This window comes from Neofelis nebulosa, chromosome 8 (assembly GCF_028018385.1).
Source record: "Neofelis nebulosa isolate mNeoNeb1 chromosome 8, mNeoNeb1.pri, whole genome shotgun sequence".
Lineage (NCBI taxonomy): Eukaryota > Metazoa > Chordata > Mammalia > Carnivora > Felidae > Neofelis > Neofelis nebulosa.
The window spans coordinates 106264394-106279061 of NC_080789.1; the positions used below are offsets into that span (position 1 = coordinate 106264394).

General features: G+C 35.0%; 1 protein-coding gene across 13 annotated transcripts in view; it reads left to right on the forward strand.

Annotated features, from left to right (window-relative positions):
- Window positions 1-14668, forward strand: part of ERC1 (ELKS/RAB6-interacting/CAST family member 1) — a 515043-nt gene that overhangs the window by 119150 nt on the left and 381225 nt on the right. For all 13 annotated transcript variants that reach the window (XM_058744143.1, XM_058744141.1, XM_058744150.1 and 10 more), the window contains one exon: window positions 2621-2788. In XM_058744143.1, coding sequence (XP_058600126.1) covers window positions 2621-2788 — 168 coding nt within the window. The remainder of the gene's footprint in view (window positions 1-2620; window positions 2789-14668) is intronic.

Below are 14668 nucleotides of genomic sequence, written 5' to 3' on the forward strand. Positions count from 1 at the left end.
CTAAAATTTAAATTAAAAAAAAAAAAAAAGAAATATAGTTAGTAAGAGGCAGAGTTTGATTTTTATGTAAGCAGTCTGATTCCAGAACCCGTGCTGGTAAGCTCTTCAGTCTACTTACTGCTCTGTGGCTAGGCCATGTGCACATATGTCACACAAATGTCAGGAAAACTGCTCCTGAAAGTAATTGTGGGATAAGACAGGAATGCAGCATTATTAAAACAAAACCAAACAAAACAAAACTTGTGCTAATTTGATATTTTTGCTATTTATGGACCACTTTATAATACAGATAATAAAGTGACATATTTTGTCTAAAAGGGACTAATTTGGTTTTGGTTTACAGTAACTGTATTATCTAGAGGAGTAGTTGATCTATAACTTTACTTTTTTTTTTCTTACCTATTATAAATATTTCTTTGTTATACCAAACAACAGGATAAGCACATTCCATACATTATTTTATTTAATGTCTAAATACAGTAACATTAGTTTACTTGCTCCATTTTACTGATTAGGAAAACAAGACTTAGAGAGGTAATTACTCGAAGACACACTTATCCTCAGGTGTGATTGCAAAGCCTTGTGCTCCTAACTTTTTTGGAAAATGTGTGCTTCTAAACTCTGCTTTCCATTTAGAATATTTTCTTCCTTTTTCATTCTTTATGGTCAACATAGTAATATTTGAAGATTATTTAAAAATGTAGATGCTGAGGAAACAAGGATTTTATATTTATTTTTAATCACATGATTGGAAGTAGTTGGAAATTTGAGTAATCTTTAAGCTGTAATAGTTCTTTAGCTGAGGAAGTGATAAAATTTTAAACATTTCTCCTAATCAATTCATACCATAAGTGTATTTTTAGTGCAACCTGTATGTTAAGGATAGAAAAATACTAATATGTGTTTTTTGTTAGGAAAGGGAAGTCATGAAAGATGCCACAGCATTACAGTATGTGGTAACTCAGGGTACATCTGTATATTACAGGATGAAGATAGCTGCCATTTACAGTTATCTTCCACTGACATTCTTAGTATCCTATAGTAGTTTGTATACAATAAACATATAGAAATATTTGTTGAATGAATGAATAATTAATTAAATCTGCAAATAGAATTTTCATGCAGATGAGAAAAGGCTTGTCTTGTTGCTAAGCAAGAAGAGTAAATTAGAAATTAATTTTTAGTGCTCCTTAAAGTCTAATTTTAATTTATTTTTTATTTTTAAAATATTTTTATTTATTTTTGAGACAGAGAGAGAGACAAAGCATGAGCGGGGGAGGGGCAGAGAGAGAGAGAGAGAGAGAGACATAGAATCTGAAGCAGGCCCCAGGCTCTGAGCTGTCAGCACAGAGCTTGACATGGAGCTCAAATTCATGAACTGCAAAATCATGATCTGGGTTGAAGTCAGTCGCTTAACTGCCTGAGCCACCCAGGCGTCCCAAAAGTCTAATTTTAATTAAAGTAATATTTATTTCACACTTCCTCATGTGAAATTGTTCTCAAAATTGTCCTTTATACCTCAGATTATTATAGTACAGATTCTGTAGATGTAAAAAAATACAAAGTACTTTTCGTTTCATCAGTAATGCTGAAATAAATTATGGACTTCTTATGGGATTTATACTTCTGGTCATTAATCTGTTAGTGCACAGCTAGCTACCTTGCTAGGCACTAGACAATGTAAAAGCAATTCTGATTTTTGTTTATTTGTTGTACATTTACAATAACAGCCTATTTAGAAAATTCTTAGATGTAAATGAGATGTTTGAAATAAAAATTTTTTAAAGTTAAGATGAGAAATTTATGGGAGAATGAATGGACACCTCTTGACTTACGGATTTTCTGTCAGATAATTCAGATTCAAATTACACATGTAGATTCTTATGGCTGAGCTTTTATGCATTTAAGTCATATACTTTTATCCATCTAGTTCATACGACATGTTGTAGATGATAGAACTTTGTTGGTGGAATCTTTTTTTAGGTCAGTATCTCTAACTCCTCAAAATTATGTGATTTCTAAAAGGCACGGGTTTATAATGCCTTAAAACACTAATGGTGGCTTTTTAAGATAAGGATTTTATGTAAACTTTTGTTTGTGAATGAAAAAATAAAAAGTATACTAGCAGCAGCTTTCGAATTTCGCTTTAAATGGCAATGCTAGGAGGTTTTCTTTTTTCCTTCTGTTTTACATCTACACTAATCCTGCTTTATGTTTTAAGAGGTCTGACTTAATAAAATGAAAACTGATCAGCACAATAGTATTCAGGTGCTTCCTGCTATCTCATAGTAGTCTAATTGAATTGGGATTTTTCTCTGTCTATTCTTTTTCTAAGAGATTTTGAAGAGTATTTAGGAAACACAATAATTGAAAACTGGGATATCCCTATTTGTTGAAAACCCGTTTTGTTTTTTTTTTTGTTGTTTTTTTTTTGTTGTTGTTGTTGTTTTTTGTGGTGGGTGGTTATCCAAGATTAGGTGATACAAAAAGATAAATTGTGTTTTGTCATAAAACTAATGCTATAGTTAGTATTTTGTGACTCAGATCTGTCAAAAAGATTCAGATCAGAGGTGATTGTTTCATTTCTTTTTTACTTACAATGTTCTGTTTTTTCCTCTAGATTGGTCAGGTGAAGCAGGAGCTGTCCAGAAAGGACACAGAACTACTAGCCCTACAGACAAAGCTAGAAACACTCACAAACCAGTTTTCAGACAGTAAGCAACACATTGAAGTGCTGAAGGAGTCCTTGACTGCTAAAGAACAAAGGGCTGCCATCCTACAGACCGAGGTAAAATGAATTCTGGAATTTTCAGGAAGCCAATTCCTTGGCACCTTTCACGTGCCAATTCCTTGGCACCTTTACCTGTGCTGTTTTTGTTAGATTTGGGAGATATGAATAATGTAATGATTAATTCTTTAGCAGTGTGATCAGCTACTGTAGTAAAAATGTAACTATCTTGTTTCAGTTCTTAGATCTAATAAATTAAATCTAGTGCAGTTTGTGTATGTTTTTAATTCTTTAGACGTTCCCTAAGTTTGTGCTTCTAACATTATGAAATGTAACGGTAGTTGTTAAAAAGAAATCTAAGTGAGTATTTTGTTCTGACCCATGTGAATTTTCTAGTCGTGAATGACAGTGACCTTGGTTACCCTGTGTTTAGATTATTAAGTGTTCTTAATTTTTGATATAATGAATAGCTTTATGTAGGCAAACTGCAGAATCTAGAAGTGTTTTAGATAGATCTTGTTTTGAATCATAGATTGTTAGATGATGTGCCTTCATATCCTGTGTGAAAATCAAGTTATTATTTTTAGAGATCTTAGATTATTTAGTTTTTCAGCCCTGATTTTAGGTAGGAATACCCTAAATAATTCCATACAGATGAGAATCTGTCATAATTGTAATGATCAAAGAGAAGGAATTCATGATGTTATTTTGATTTACTATCTTAAATATTTTTTTAAAGATATAGTGAAATAGGGAATTTAGGTGGAAATAGGTAAGTAGTTCTGCTTTATAGAAGAAAAGGCATACAAATTGGATTAGTTTTTTTTCTTTTCATTTAAAGAACCAGATAAGTAAATAAGGGCATAGTTAGAGAAAAGGGAAAAGAGGAATTAGGAGTAAAAAGAAGGTATAAAAACATAGATCCAGAAGATTGAGAATCTTCAAGTGAGGAGGAATGGGTAAATGGCCAAAACTCTTTCATGTAATATTTTATTTTTGTACAGTTTGGGACTTTGCTGAAAATGAGGGATTTGGATGATATGTTTGTAATTTTTCTTATAACCTATACTGTTTCTATTTCAGTCATGTCTCATGTTATCATGATAACTTCATTTTCCCTCACAGGGATATTTTGGATAAAATTAGATTTTGGCTGCAGGGCCATAGTTTGAAATTCAGCTTTACCACTTATTCTCAGGTACATGATCCTGGGTTATTTAACTTCATTGTGCCTCACTTTCCCCACATCTGTAAGATGACAAGAGTAGGAGTGTCTGCCTCATCAGCCTAGTGCCTGGCACGCAATAAAATCTTTGTCTATTCATTATTGTCATCATTATAGCTATTGTAATAAAATTAGCTAATATATAATCTCTGAAAATATTAAGAGAACACAGTTGGTTTTCTCTTCATTGGCATAAAGTTTGTTTAAAAGATCTGCAATTTCATATGTTTATTAAGCTAATTTTATGTTCATCCAGGGAATTACAAATATAAAATTATCTGGAAAATGTTACCTGCAAAATTACTAATGGCTTTATTAGAATTTTTCACCCCAGTAACTGGTGTGCATGCAGTACTGCAAAAAGGTCAGAAGAGGGTGCCAGTGTTTTAGAGGTGAGCCTATGTCCAAGTTTACTACTGTGATAGCATTGGCTGGTGGTGGCAGGTGTGTGAATCAGAGAACCAGGCAGTTGGTTAATGATAATGCAAACATTTAAAAGCTTGTCACAGTCTAATAAATTACTTTTTCCTCTTGGCAATCCATCCTTTTCTTTGTACCCCTCTCAAATAATGTTCTTTTTCGCTAGGTCTCACACAGATGGGCTTGTGATTGATTTCTTGTACCATAGAGACTAAAGACTATTTGTGGTCATTCTTGAATGGTTCTTATATTTGTTTTTAGCCATTATGGAAGTAACTGAGTTTCAATGATTACACCTATAAGTTACTAGGACAAATTGCTCAAATATGACTATCTCATCCAAAAGGATGACAGTGTAAAAGCTAATGTCCTTTTGAATCTAGGATGATTATATGAATGTGATATGCCTATTTGTTAGCATGTACTTTTTTTCTCAAATTACTTTGGTGACATTTGACCAGGGTCACTTTTTCCAAAGCATCTTTCTCATGAGAGCCCAATAAAAGGCAGTTTGAACAGCTCTTTGAACAAATTCTCATATATTTTCTGTAATTTGCTCTTAACTGATCTAGTTCTCATTTCTTCAGCTGTCTTGGACTTTGATCTAATGCTCACATCACTAAGCGTGTGTGAAAAAGAACATGGATCAAGGAGTTTTTAAAAATCCTTAAAGTAAAATGGGGATATGGGAAAGGACCTGATTTTTTTCTTTTCTTTTTTTTTTTCCTGTTCATGGTCCAGGGAATGAGGCCCTCTTGTGATGGGCAGTGTACAATATATATAGTATCTCTGGAATTGCTCCTATTTTATGAACATCTCTTCTAATCTGTTAACCTTCACAGAAGTGGTCTGGATCTAGTAACATAGTGGTTAAAACCATGGGCTTTAGGGGCGCCTGGGTGGCTCAGTCGGTTAAGTGTCTGACTTCAGCTCAGGTCACGATCTCACGGTCCATGAGTTTGAGCCCCACGTCGGGCTCTGGGTTGATGGCTCAGAGCCTGGAGCCTGCTTCTGATTCTGTGTCTCCCTCTCTCTCTGCCCCTCCCCCGTTCATGCTCTGTCTCTGTCTCAAAAATAAATAAACGTTAAAAAAAAAAAAAAAAATTAAAAAAAAAAAAACAAAAAACAAAAAACCATGGGCTTTGGAGTCAGACCTAAATTTGAAATGCAACTGTCTGTGTTCATTAGTTATGTGATGTTGGATGAATTACTTTACTTCTTTAATCCTTTATTTCCTCATCTGTAAATGAGGATAATGATAGTACCAGTTTCCTAAGGTTTTTGTGGCTAGAATAGATGTTTAATTATGTAGCTCTCCTCTGAATTTAGAGGGAATTATTAAATGCCAGTGGATTTCAAATATTTTAAAATATTTATAAGCACTTTTATTTGATCTCTGTTGTTTTATGTGATCCTCAGATTAATGGTATGGATTAGGTAAGATAAGGATTGTTGTTTTTATTGTTGAGAGTTACATGAAGTTTTAAATTAGCACATTACTTTTGATTGGCACTTGGGGCCACTCTCACTAATACCCTGAGACTTTCAGGAAATTATAATATAATATTTTCAATAAATTTTCTATTTTACGCCCACTTTCTTGTTTCTAAGTCTTGATGACATACCGTGGACCTTACAATGAATTTATTTTGTTTGAGTTCTCAATGAGCAGAGATGATTTTATCAGTATGTTAAAATAATGGAAGCCTTATTGCCTCAAAGCAGTACAATTTTTTTTTTCCAGAACATTTAATTTTAGAATTCTATTTATTTTTTATTTTTTTAATGTTTATTTTGAGAGAGAGAGAAAGAGAGTATGCCCATACACACAAGCGGGGTGGGGGGGGGGTGAGAGAGAGAGAGAGAGAGAGAGAGAAAGAGAAAGAGAGAAAGAAAGAAAGAAAGAAAATCCCAAGCAGGCTCCATGCTCAGTGCAGAGCTTGATCTCATAAACTCTGAGATCATGACCTGAGCCAAAACCAAATTATCAGATGACACCCAGGTGTCCCTAGAGTTCTGTTTATTACAGGTATCATCCATTTCTTACTGACAGTTTATAGGAAGTGACTTTTCTTTCATAGTTGGTCAGAGACTCAGCATCCAGCACAAAGTAAAGAACTGTCCAGGCTCTAGCATGTTTAGGCACTGGAGCTTAGGCATTGTTGTTTGACATGCACCTTCTGCTTGCATTCCCAACCAAGCACCCCAATATGCTGTGCTCTTCAAACTAGAGTTTTTACTTCCCCAGTATATTTAGAGTTAGTAATACACCCTTAGGGCTAGAGTGCATTTGAGAGATAATCTAGTTAAAAAACATATTTGATAATACCTAACATTAAATGCTTTCTGCGTATCATGCAGGGGTGTATACTTTCTTTCGTTTTCTTAGTTAGCATTACAGTAATCTTCTAGCAAATAAGAATTGTCATAATGTTTTATAGGTGGCACACTGAAGCTTGGAGAGATGGAGGTTACATGACTTACTGCCTGGGATTCAGAGTCTGATCAATTGAAACTCCGAAACTTATGTTCTTGATCATAATGCTATAATGCCTCCTTGTGTGGAATCTGAATATATGTGTATATATGAAACAATTCAGAATAAAGGAGGATTTGGCATCATGTGGTGGTTTGGGATATTTTTCAGTGACTGTTTCTCTCCCAGTGTTCTAGGTGGATCATTGTTCCATTACCATTGTGAGCAGTGTTTAGCCAGGTATGAGTCATGGGGTAGTGGTGGGGGCAGGTACTGCAGTATAACATTGGTGTGGTATTCAAGTGAGCTTGTGAAGATGGCCTGTCTAGCTTCTGAGTGCCCCTTCTTCCTTCTCATTCCCTCTATACTTGAGTAGAAGATCATTTTAGAGAAAGAGTGTTGGCAGAGTAGAGGTACATATTACTATACCAGAGGCTTTCAGATCTGGGGGGCTTCCTGCCACCACCACCAGTCTTCCAACTCCAGTGGTGAATTAGCACCATTCACAGTGGTGAACGTGTCTTGTTTGTGGAGATGCTAATAATGATAAACTTGAGAAAATGCCAGGAAAACATAAGTGTTAAGTATTGCTGTTAATATACTAGGAGAATAAAAACAGTGTATAAATTTCAAATCTTCAGTATAAAATTTAGTCTATCTAATGGAGAATAGAAAAGAATGAGGCAGTGAGGATGGGGAGAAACAAGATGGTATGTAGACACCAAAAATGTTGGCCAAAATTGTATGAATATGGGAAAGGCAATATATGCAATGAGTTAAACGTAGATTAAAATACAGACCTCGAGGTGCCTGGGTGGCTCAGTCAGTTAAGCATCCAACTCTTGGTTTCAGCTCAGGTCATGATCTCACAGTTTGTGGGTTCAAGCTCTGCATCGGGCTCTGTGCTGTCAGCGTGGAGCCTTCTTGGTATTCTCTATCTCTCTCCCTATCACTCCCCTCCCCCCCCCCCCCCCCCCCGCCGCTTGCACTGTCTCCCTCTCTCTCTCAAAATAAATAAATAAACTTAAAGAAATAAATAAACTTAAAAAAATACAGACCTCAATTGGGCTAAAAAATAAGATACAGAAATATCCTGTCAATAAGAGTTAAGCATAAAACAAAAAATAGCAGAATTAAAAATAAAAAATAGATAAAATTTAAAAAATAAAAGGTTTATCAAGAAAATATGCCCTCCCACTTATTTTAACATTAATTAAATTATCTTTTAAGGCAAAGAAGTTATAAAGCACAAAGAGCGATGTTATGTACTGATAAAAAGAGCAGTAGATCAAGAAAATAAGATGATTGTGAACATTTATGCATCCAACAACATTGCCTTTAAGTGTGTAAAACAACAGTGGTGAGAAATAGATGAAACCAACAGTTGGAGTTGCTCATTAGTACAGATTGCTTTCAGAACTTGATCAAAGAAACAAAAGTAAAAAACAATTCAGAAAGTTTCAATAACATTAATAAGCTCAAATAGGTATTCTGTAAAATATTGCACTAACAAATACAGAAAACACTTTTTAAGAACTTCTTGAATAGTCATAAAAATCAAATGTGTTAGGCCACAGAGGATATGTTAAAATTCCCAAGAATTAAAGTCACCTGGACTGTGTTCTTTGACGCCAATGTAGCAGAATTAGAAATCAGTAATGAAGGGGTGTCTGGGTGGCTCAGTTGGTTGAATGTCCGACTTTGGTTCATGTCATGATCTCATGGTTCATGAGGTCAAGCCCACATCGGGCTGTGTGCTGACAGCTCAGAGCCTGGAGTCTGCTTTGGATTCTGTGGCTCCCTCTCTTTGTGCCCCTTGCCTACTCACACACACTCTCTCAAAAATAAATTAAAAAAAAAAAATCAGTAATGAAGAATTGCAACATAAATAAATTTGGAATCTGAAAATGTAGTACTTTTAGTATAATCGACACATAATATTACATTAAGTTTCAGGTGTACAACTCAGTGATTTGTTTATATGTTATGCTGTGTCCACCACAAGTATAGTTACCATCTGTTCCATTATGTTGCTGTTACAATATCATTGTATTCATTATGCTGTGCATTTATTCCTGTGACTTACTTATTCCATATTTAGAAGCCTGTACCTCCCACTCCCCTTCACCCAATTTGCCTAACCCCCCACTCCCCTGCCCTCTGGCAACCATCAGTTTGTCTTCTGTATTTATAGGCCTGATTGTGCTTTTTTTATTTATTCATTTTTTTGTTTTTAAATGTCACTTAGGAGTGGAATCATATGGTATTTGTCTTTCTCAGTCTGACTTACTTCACTTAGCATAGTATTCTCTAGGCCCATTCATATCGTCTCAAATGGCAAGATCTCATCCTTTTTATGGCTGTGTAATATTTCATTGTATACATATCATGTTTTCCTTATCCATTTGTGTATTGATGGACACTTAGATTACTTCCATATCTGGGCTTTTGGAAATAATGCTGCAGTAAACATAGGGGTGCATGTATCTTTTTGAATTAGTGTTGAAAATATACTACTTAATGACCATGGGTTGAAGGAGACTGGAACAGAAAGCAAAAGAAAATCTGTGGGGTACAACTAATCCTCTAGTATCTAGAGGGAAATGTCTAGTTTTTATGTTTATTGGAAAATAATAAAGAATAAATGCAAATAAGCTAAGTATATAAGTCTGGAAACTAGGAAAAAAATAACAAAACCAAAGAAACAGTAAAATGGAGGGTAACAGATACTAAGTAAGCAATCAGTAGAGGATAAAATAAACTAAGTGTTGTTTTAAAAAGGCTAATCAGATAGGAATGTCTCTTACAGAATGGTAAAGAAGTAACTACTAGCACTATACAATTTAAAAATAATAAAAGACATTTATAAGCAATTATATTCTGATAAGCTTATAAAGACAGAACAAAAGAATACATTTCTGGAAAATATGACAAAGTAGGTTCAAGAATTAATAGAAAACATGAACAGTAATCATTATAGAAAATTAAAATGGTATTCAGCCTCAACCCTATCTCCTTCTAAATCCTGTGACTCGGCTTGCCAGGAGAACTTTATAAAACATTAAAAAATAATCATTTTTTATGTTTAATGTTTTCCAAAAAGTAGAAGAAGCAAGAAAGCCCAAGACTCTACAAGAGGATACAAGGAAAAAGAAATAAATTCAGAGATCTGTTGTTATCAATAAGTGGTATGATTTAATACTGTAAGATATCAGTTCTCCCCAAATAAGTATTTACATATTTTTCAATTCCAATGAAAATACTCAGCAGTATTTTTTTAGAAACTCATTTTACTTTAAGTTTTACATGGACAAGTCACAAAAAATGTATCATTTCACTTGTATGTGGTACCTAGAGAAGTCAGATTCATAAAGATAGAAGGAGAATGGTGGTTGTTATGAGCTGGGGAGAATGGAGAAGGTTTTTTTTTTTTTTTTTTTTTTTTTTAAATGGAACAGTTTTTGTTTCGTAAGATGAAGGGAATTATGGAGATTAGTAATACAGCATTGTGAATGTACTGAACACCATTGACTTATACACTCAAAAATGGTGAAGATGGCAAATTTTATGTTATGTGTATTTGACCACAATTGAAAAATTTTAAAACTTACGTTGACAAATAAAGCTATTCTAACATTAAAGTGAAGAAAAAGAGGAAAAGATGGGTAGATCTGCCTTAATAGATTTGAAAATATACCACAGAGCCATAAACCAACCTGAATATTCACCCTGGAATTGTGTAGTACTGGCAAAGGAATGGGCAAATAGACCAGTGGGAAAAAAGAGAGTTTAGACATGTATATAGATGGGACCATCATAAACTAGTGCAGATTAAAAGAATGTTTAGAAAATTGACATACAGAGAATGAAATTGGCCGCCTATCACATACCAGATAAAACAGTGGACTCCATATTGATTAAAGACCTCAGTGTGAAAGGGAAACCTATAAGCCTAATTAATGAAAATGTATATTAGGTAGGATACATTTAAAATACATTTTAAATGACGCCATCAAATTTAAGTATTTCAATTCAAGAAAGAACTCTACTGGCAAAGTTAACAAATATGTGACTGATTAGAAGATATTTTCACTGCCTCCCAAAATAACAAAGATTGGAATAAAGAATAAAAAAACAATGCTTATAAATCAGTAAGAAAAAGAGACTATAGGATGAGAGAGAGGATTTAAGTAGGCAATTAACAAACAAGGAAGCCTAAAGGGTTAGCAAATAAATATAGCATGGGATCCTCAATTTTGGAGACAATGAAATATATTCCATAGTTCAAATTGGTAAAAATTAGAAATTGAGTTAATATTCAGTGCTTGTAAGGTATATGGCATAGTTGGCTCCCACTGACTCACAGGAGAACATATATTATAAGGGTGCTCACTGTAGAACAAGGAATTGAAGGCGGTCCCATTGGTTATTTCTAGAGGGGTTGGATAAGTAAAATATAGTGGGTATATACCATGGAATACTATGTAAAAGTCAAAAGCAGTGATCTTAGAAGTAATCATAAGGTCATGGATATATATATATATATATATATATATATATATATATATATATATATTTAGAAGTAAGAGAATGAGGTATATAGCATTCATATGAGTTAAAAAATATGTATAAAAAATAAGCCTCTCTCTATTTTTTTTTAATTATTATTTTTTTTAACGTTTATTTTTGAGACAGAGACAGAGCATGAACAGGGGAGGGTCAGAGAGAGGGAGACACAGAATCTGAAACATAGCCTCTATATTTTTAAGTTAATGCATATTCAGTTACATATTAAATATATTAGAATGGCTGCATATTGATGGAGGAATGGATATTGGATGTGGATGGAAAAATAATAAGGCACAATAGAACTTTGCATGGGTCAATGATAGTTTTAAGTGAACTGAAGATTGAGTAATTTATTTCTTTCTCCAAGTTGATGAAAGTGTGAAAGCAGTAATTCTGACTGTGTAACTACTGTGAGGTATGTCGGGTATGGTGTATTTACCACATTGATTCTCAGAGTTGTTTTGGTTTATCTCTCTGACAGGGCAGATGTCTCTGTTTTTTCTCATCCCTTCCAACACCGAGCATCTGTCAACAAGGACTCTAAGTACAGTTGTTCTGAAGGGTTATTCTTTTTGGTAACTAAGGGGCTTATATTTTAATGCTGACATGTGGAGAGCAGACATTGGCCCTAAATGGGGTACAGATTTGAAACCGAGTAAATCTAGGACTTTTGTGAGAAAAAGTGGATTAGAAAAAAATTAATCCTAACAGTATTAATTGACAATATTAGAAACTGACTTACCTGGTTTTAGAGTTGGAGGAAAGGTGTCTTCTCATGAGCTTTGAGTTTGAATATGCATAGCTGCTGTCAACATAGATTTCAGCCTAGTCCACACAGATTCCCACAGATAAGAGCCATGCTTAGAATGAACTTACTACCCCAAATTAATCACCTATGGAATTTATTCTGAACCAATATCAGAAGTAAGAACAAATAAGAATGATTAGACCCTTAGGAACGTTGGATAATAGAAAGAGACCATAAATGAAATGATTAAACTAAAGGATGTAGAAGTAAGCATAGGAGCACTCTTTAGAATGGAAGAAAAAAATACAACTTATTGGGCTGTTGTTTCAGGACCATTGTGAGTAAAAGCTGAGCAGTGTAATAAAGGGCAACACTAGCTGTGGTTGTTTAGTGTCTTTTAATCTTGGCTTTGCCAGTTACTTGTTAATGTAAGTTGATACTTTCTGTGCTTCAGTTTCCTCATTTGTGAGCATAGCATTACCTTCTAGAATGTTATGAGAGTTAGTGCATGCACATATAGCACTCAATAAATACTACCATTGTTACATACATGAAGGAAGGATTTAAAACATGAACAAAGGGCAAAACACTATACATAATACCAGGCAGGTTGTTAAAGAACAAAACAGAGCTTTAGATATGAAATATATAATACCTAGGGGTGCCTGAGTGACCCAGTCAGTTAAGCATCTGACTCTTGATCTCGGCTCAGGCCGTGATCTCATGGTTCGTGAGTTCGAGCCCTGCATCAGGCTCCATGCTGATGGTGTGGAGCCTGCTTGGGATTCCCTCTCTTACCTCTCTCTCTCTCTCCCCCTCCCATGCACTCTCTCTTTCTTAAATAAATTAATTAATTAAAACTATTAAAAGAAATACATAATAACTAAAGTGGAAGAACAATGTAGTAGTAAACTGCAAAGTAGAGCTGCAGAGACAGTGAATTGGAAAATACATCTGAGGAGACGTTATCCGGAGAGCAATAGGACACATAAGAAGATAGAAATTAAAGAGAAGTCTGTCGAAATAGAAATCTAACATATATAAGAGAGTTTCAAAAGGGGAGGATAGAGGAAATGGGAGGCAATTTTAAAAGAGATAATTGCTGAGAATATTTCTGACCAGATGATAGGAATGGACCTTCTGTTAAGGAGCAAATAATTCTTGTTCTTTTTTTTTTTTTTTTTTAATTTTTTTTTTTTCAACGTTTTTTATTTATTTTTGGGACAGAGAGAGACAGAGAATGAACGGGGGAGGGGCAGAGAGAGAGGGAGACACAGAATCAGAAACAGGCTCCAGGCTCTGAGCCATCAGCCCAGAGCCCGACGCGGGGCTCGAACTCACGGACCGTGAGATCGTGACCTGGCTGAAGTCGGACGCTTAACCGACTGCGCCACCCAGGCGCCCCAAGGAGCAAATAATTCTTGAGCAGGAAGATATCCTCACCTACCATAAATCACAATGAAACCATAGATAAACTGATTTTAGAAGCCACCAGAAATTTGGGGTACCTGGGTGGCTCAGTCTGTTAAATGTCTGACTCTTGATTTTGGCTCAGGTCATGATCTCATGGTTTGTGGGTTCAAGCCCCGTGTTGGGCTCCACACTGTCAATGTGGAGCCTGCTTGGGATTCTTTCTTTCCCTCTCTCTCTGCCCTTTCCCCACTCACTCTCACTCTCTCTCAAAATAAATAAATAAACATTAAGGAACAAAAGCCACGAGAGAGGAAAGATAGTTTACCTATGAAGGATTAACAGGCCCACAGTAGGCTTTACAACAGCAACAATAGGAGCAAGAGAGAATATGGTAGAGTAAAACCTTCAAAGTTCAATGAAAACCTTAGACAACTCCTGTTTCTTTCTTTTTTTTTAATTTTAAAAAAATGTTTATTTTTGAGAGAGAGAGGGAGGGACAGAGAGAGAGGGAGATGCAGAATCTGAACCAGGCTCGAGGCTCCAAGCTGGCAGCACAGAGCCTGATGCGGGGCTTGAACTCAAGAACCATGAGATCATGACCTGAGATGAGATCTTTAACCGACTGAGCCACCCAGGTGCCCTCTCAGTTCATAATTCTGAACCCGGTGAAACTATCATTTATCACTCAAAGTAGATTAAAGAAAGACTTTTTTCCAGACTACCACAGACTGAGAGTTTACTCCCTATGGATCACATAGAAGGAACGGCTAAAAAGAAAAAATTGTCTCTACAAAGAATGGGTGAGATTCAAGAGACAATAGTAGAAAAGGGATATTAATGTGACAAGTAGGAAAAAAAACAATCAAACATCAATATAAGAATTTGGCACAAACCTTACAACAATAGTGTCATTAATACCAGAACTTCAAAATTAGTTAAGGTTATCCAGTAAAAGTGAAGACTTTTGGAGAAAGATCATAAAAGGTAGAGCTTATCACTTGCTTCTCCTTGTTGGTATGGGGTTGCTAAATGATAGAGCAGGTGAAATTCTGCATCTAGATTGCTTTTGTCTTCTCCATCCAGAAGAAT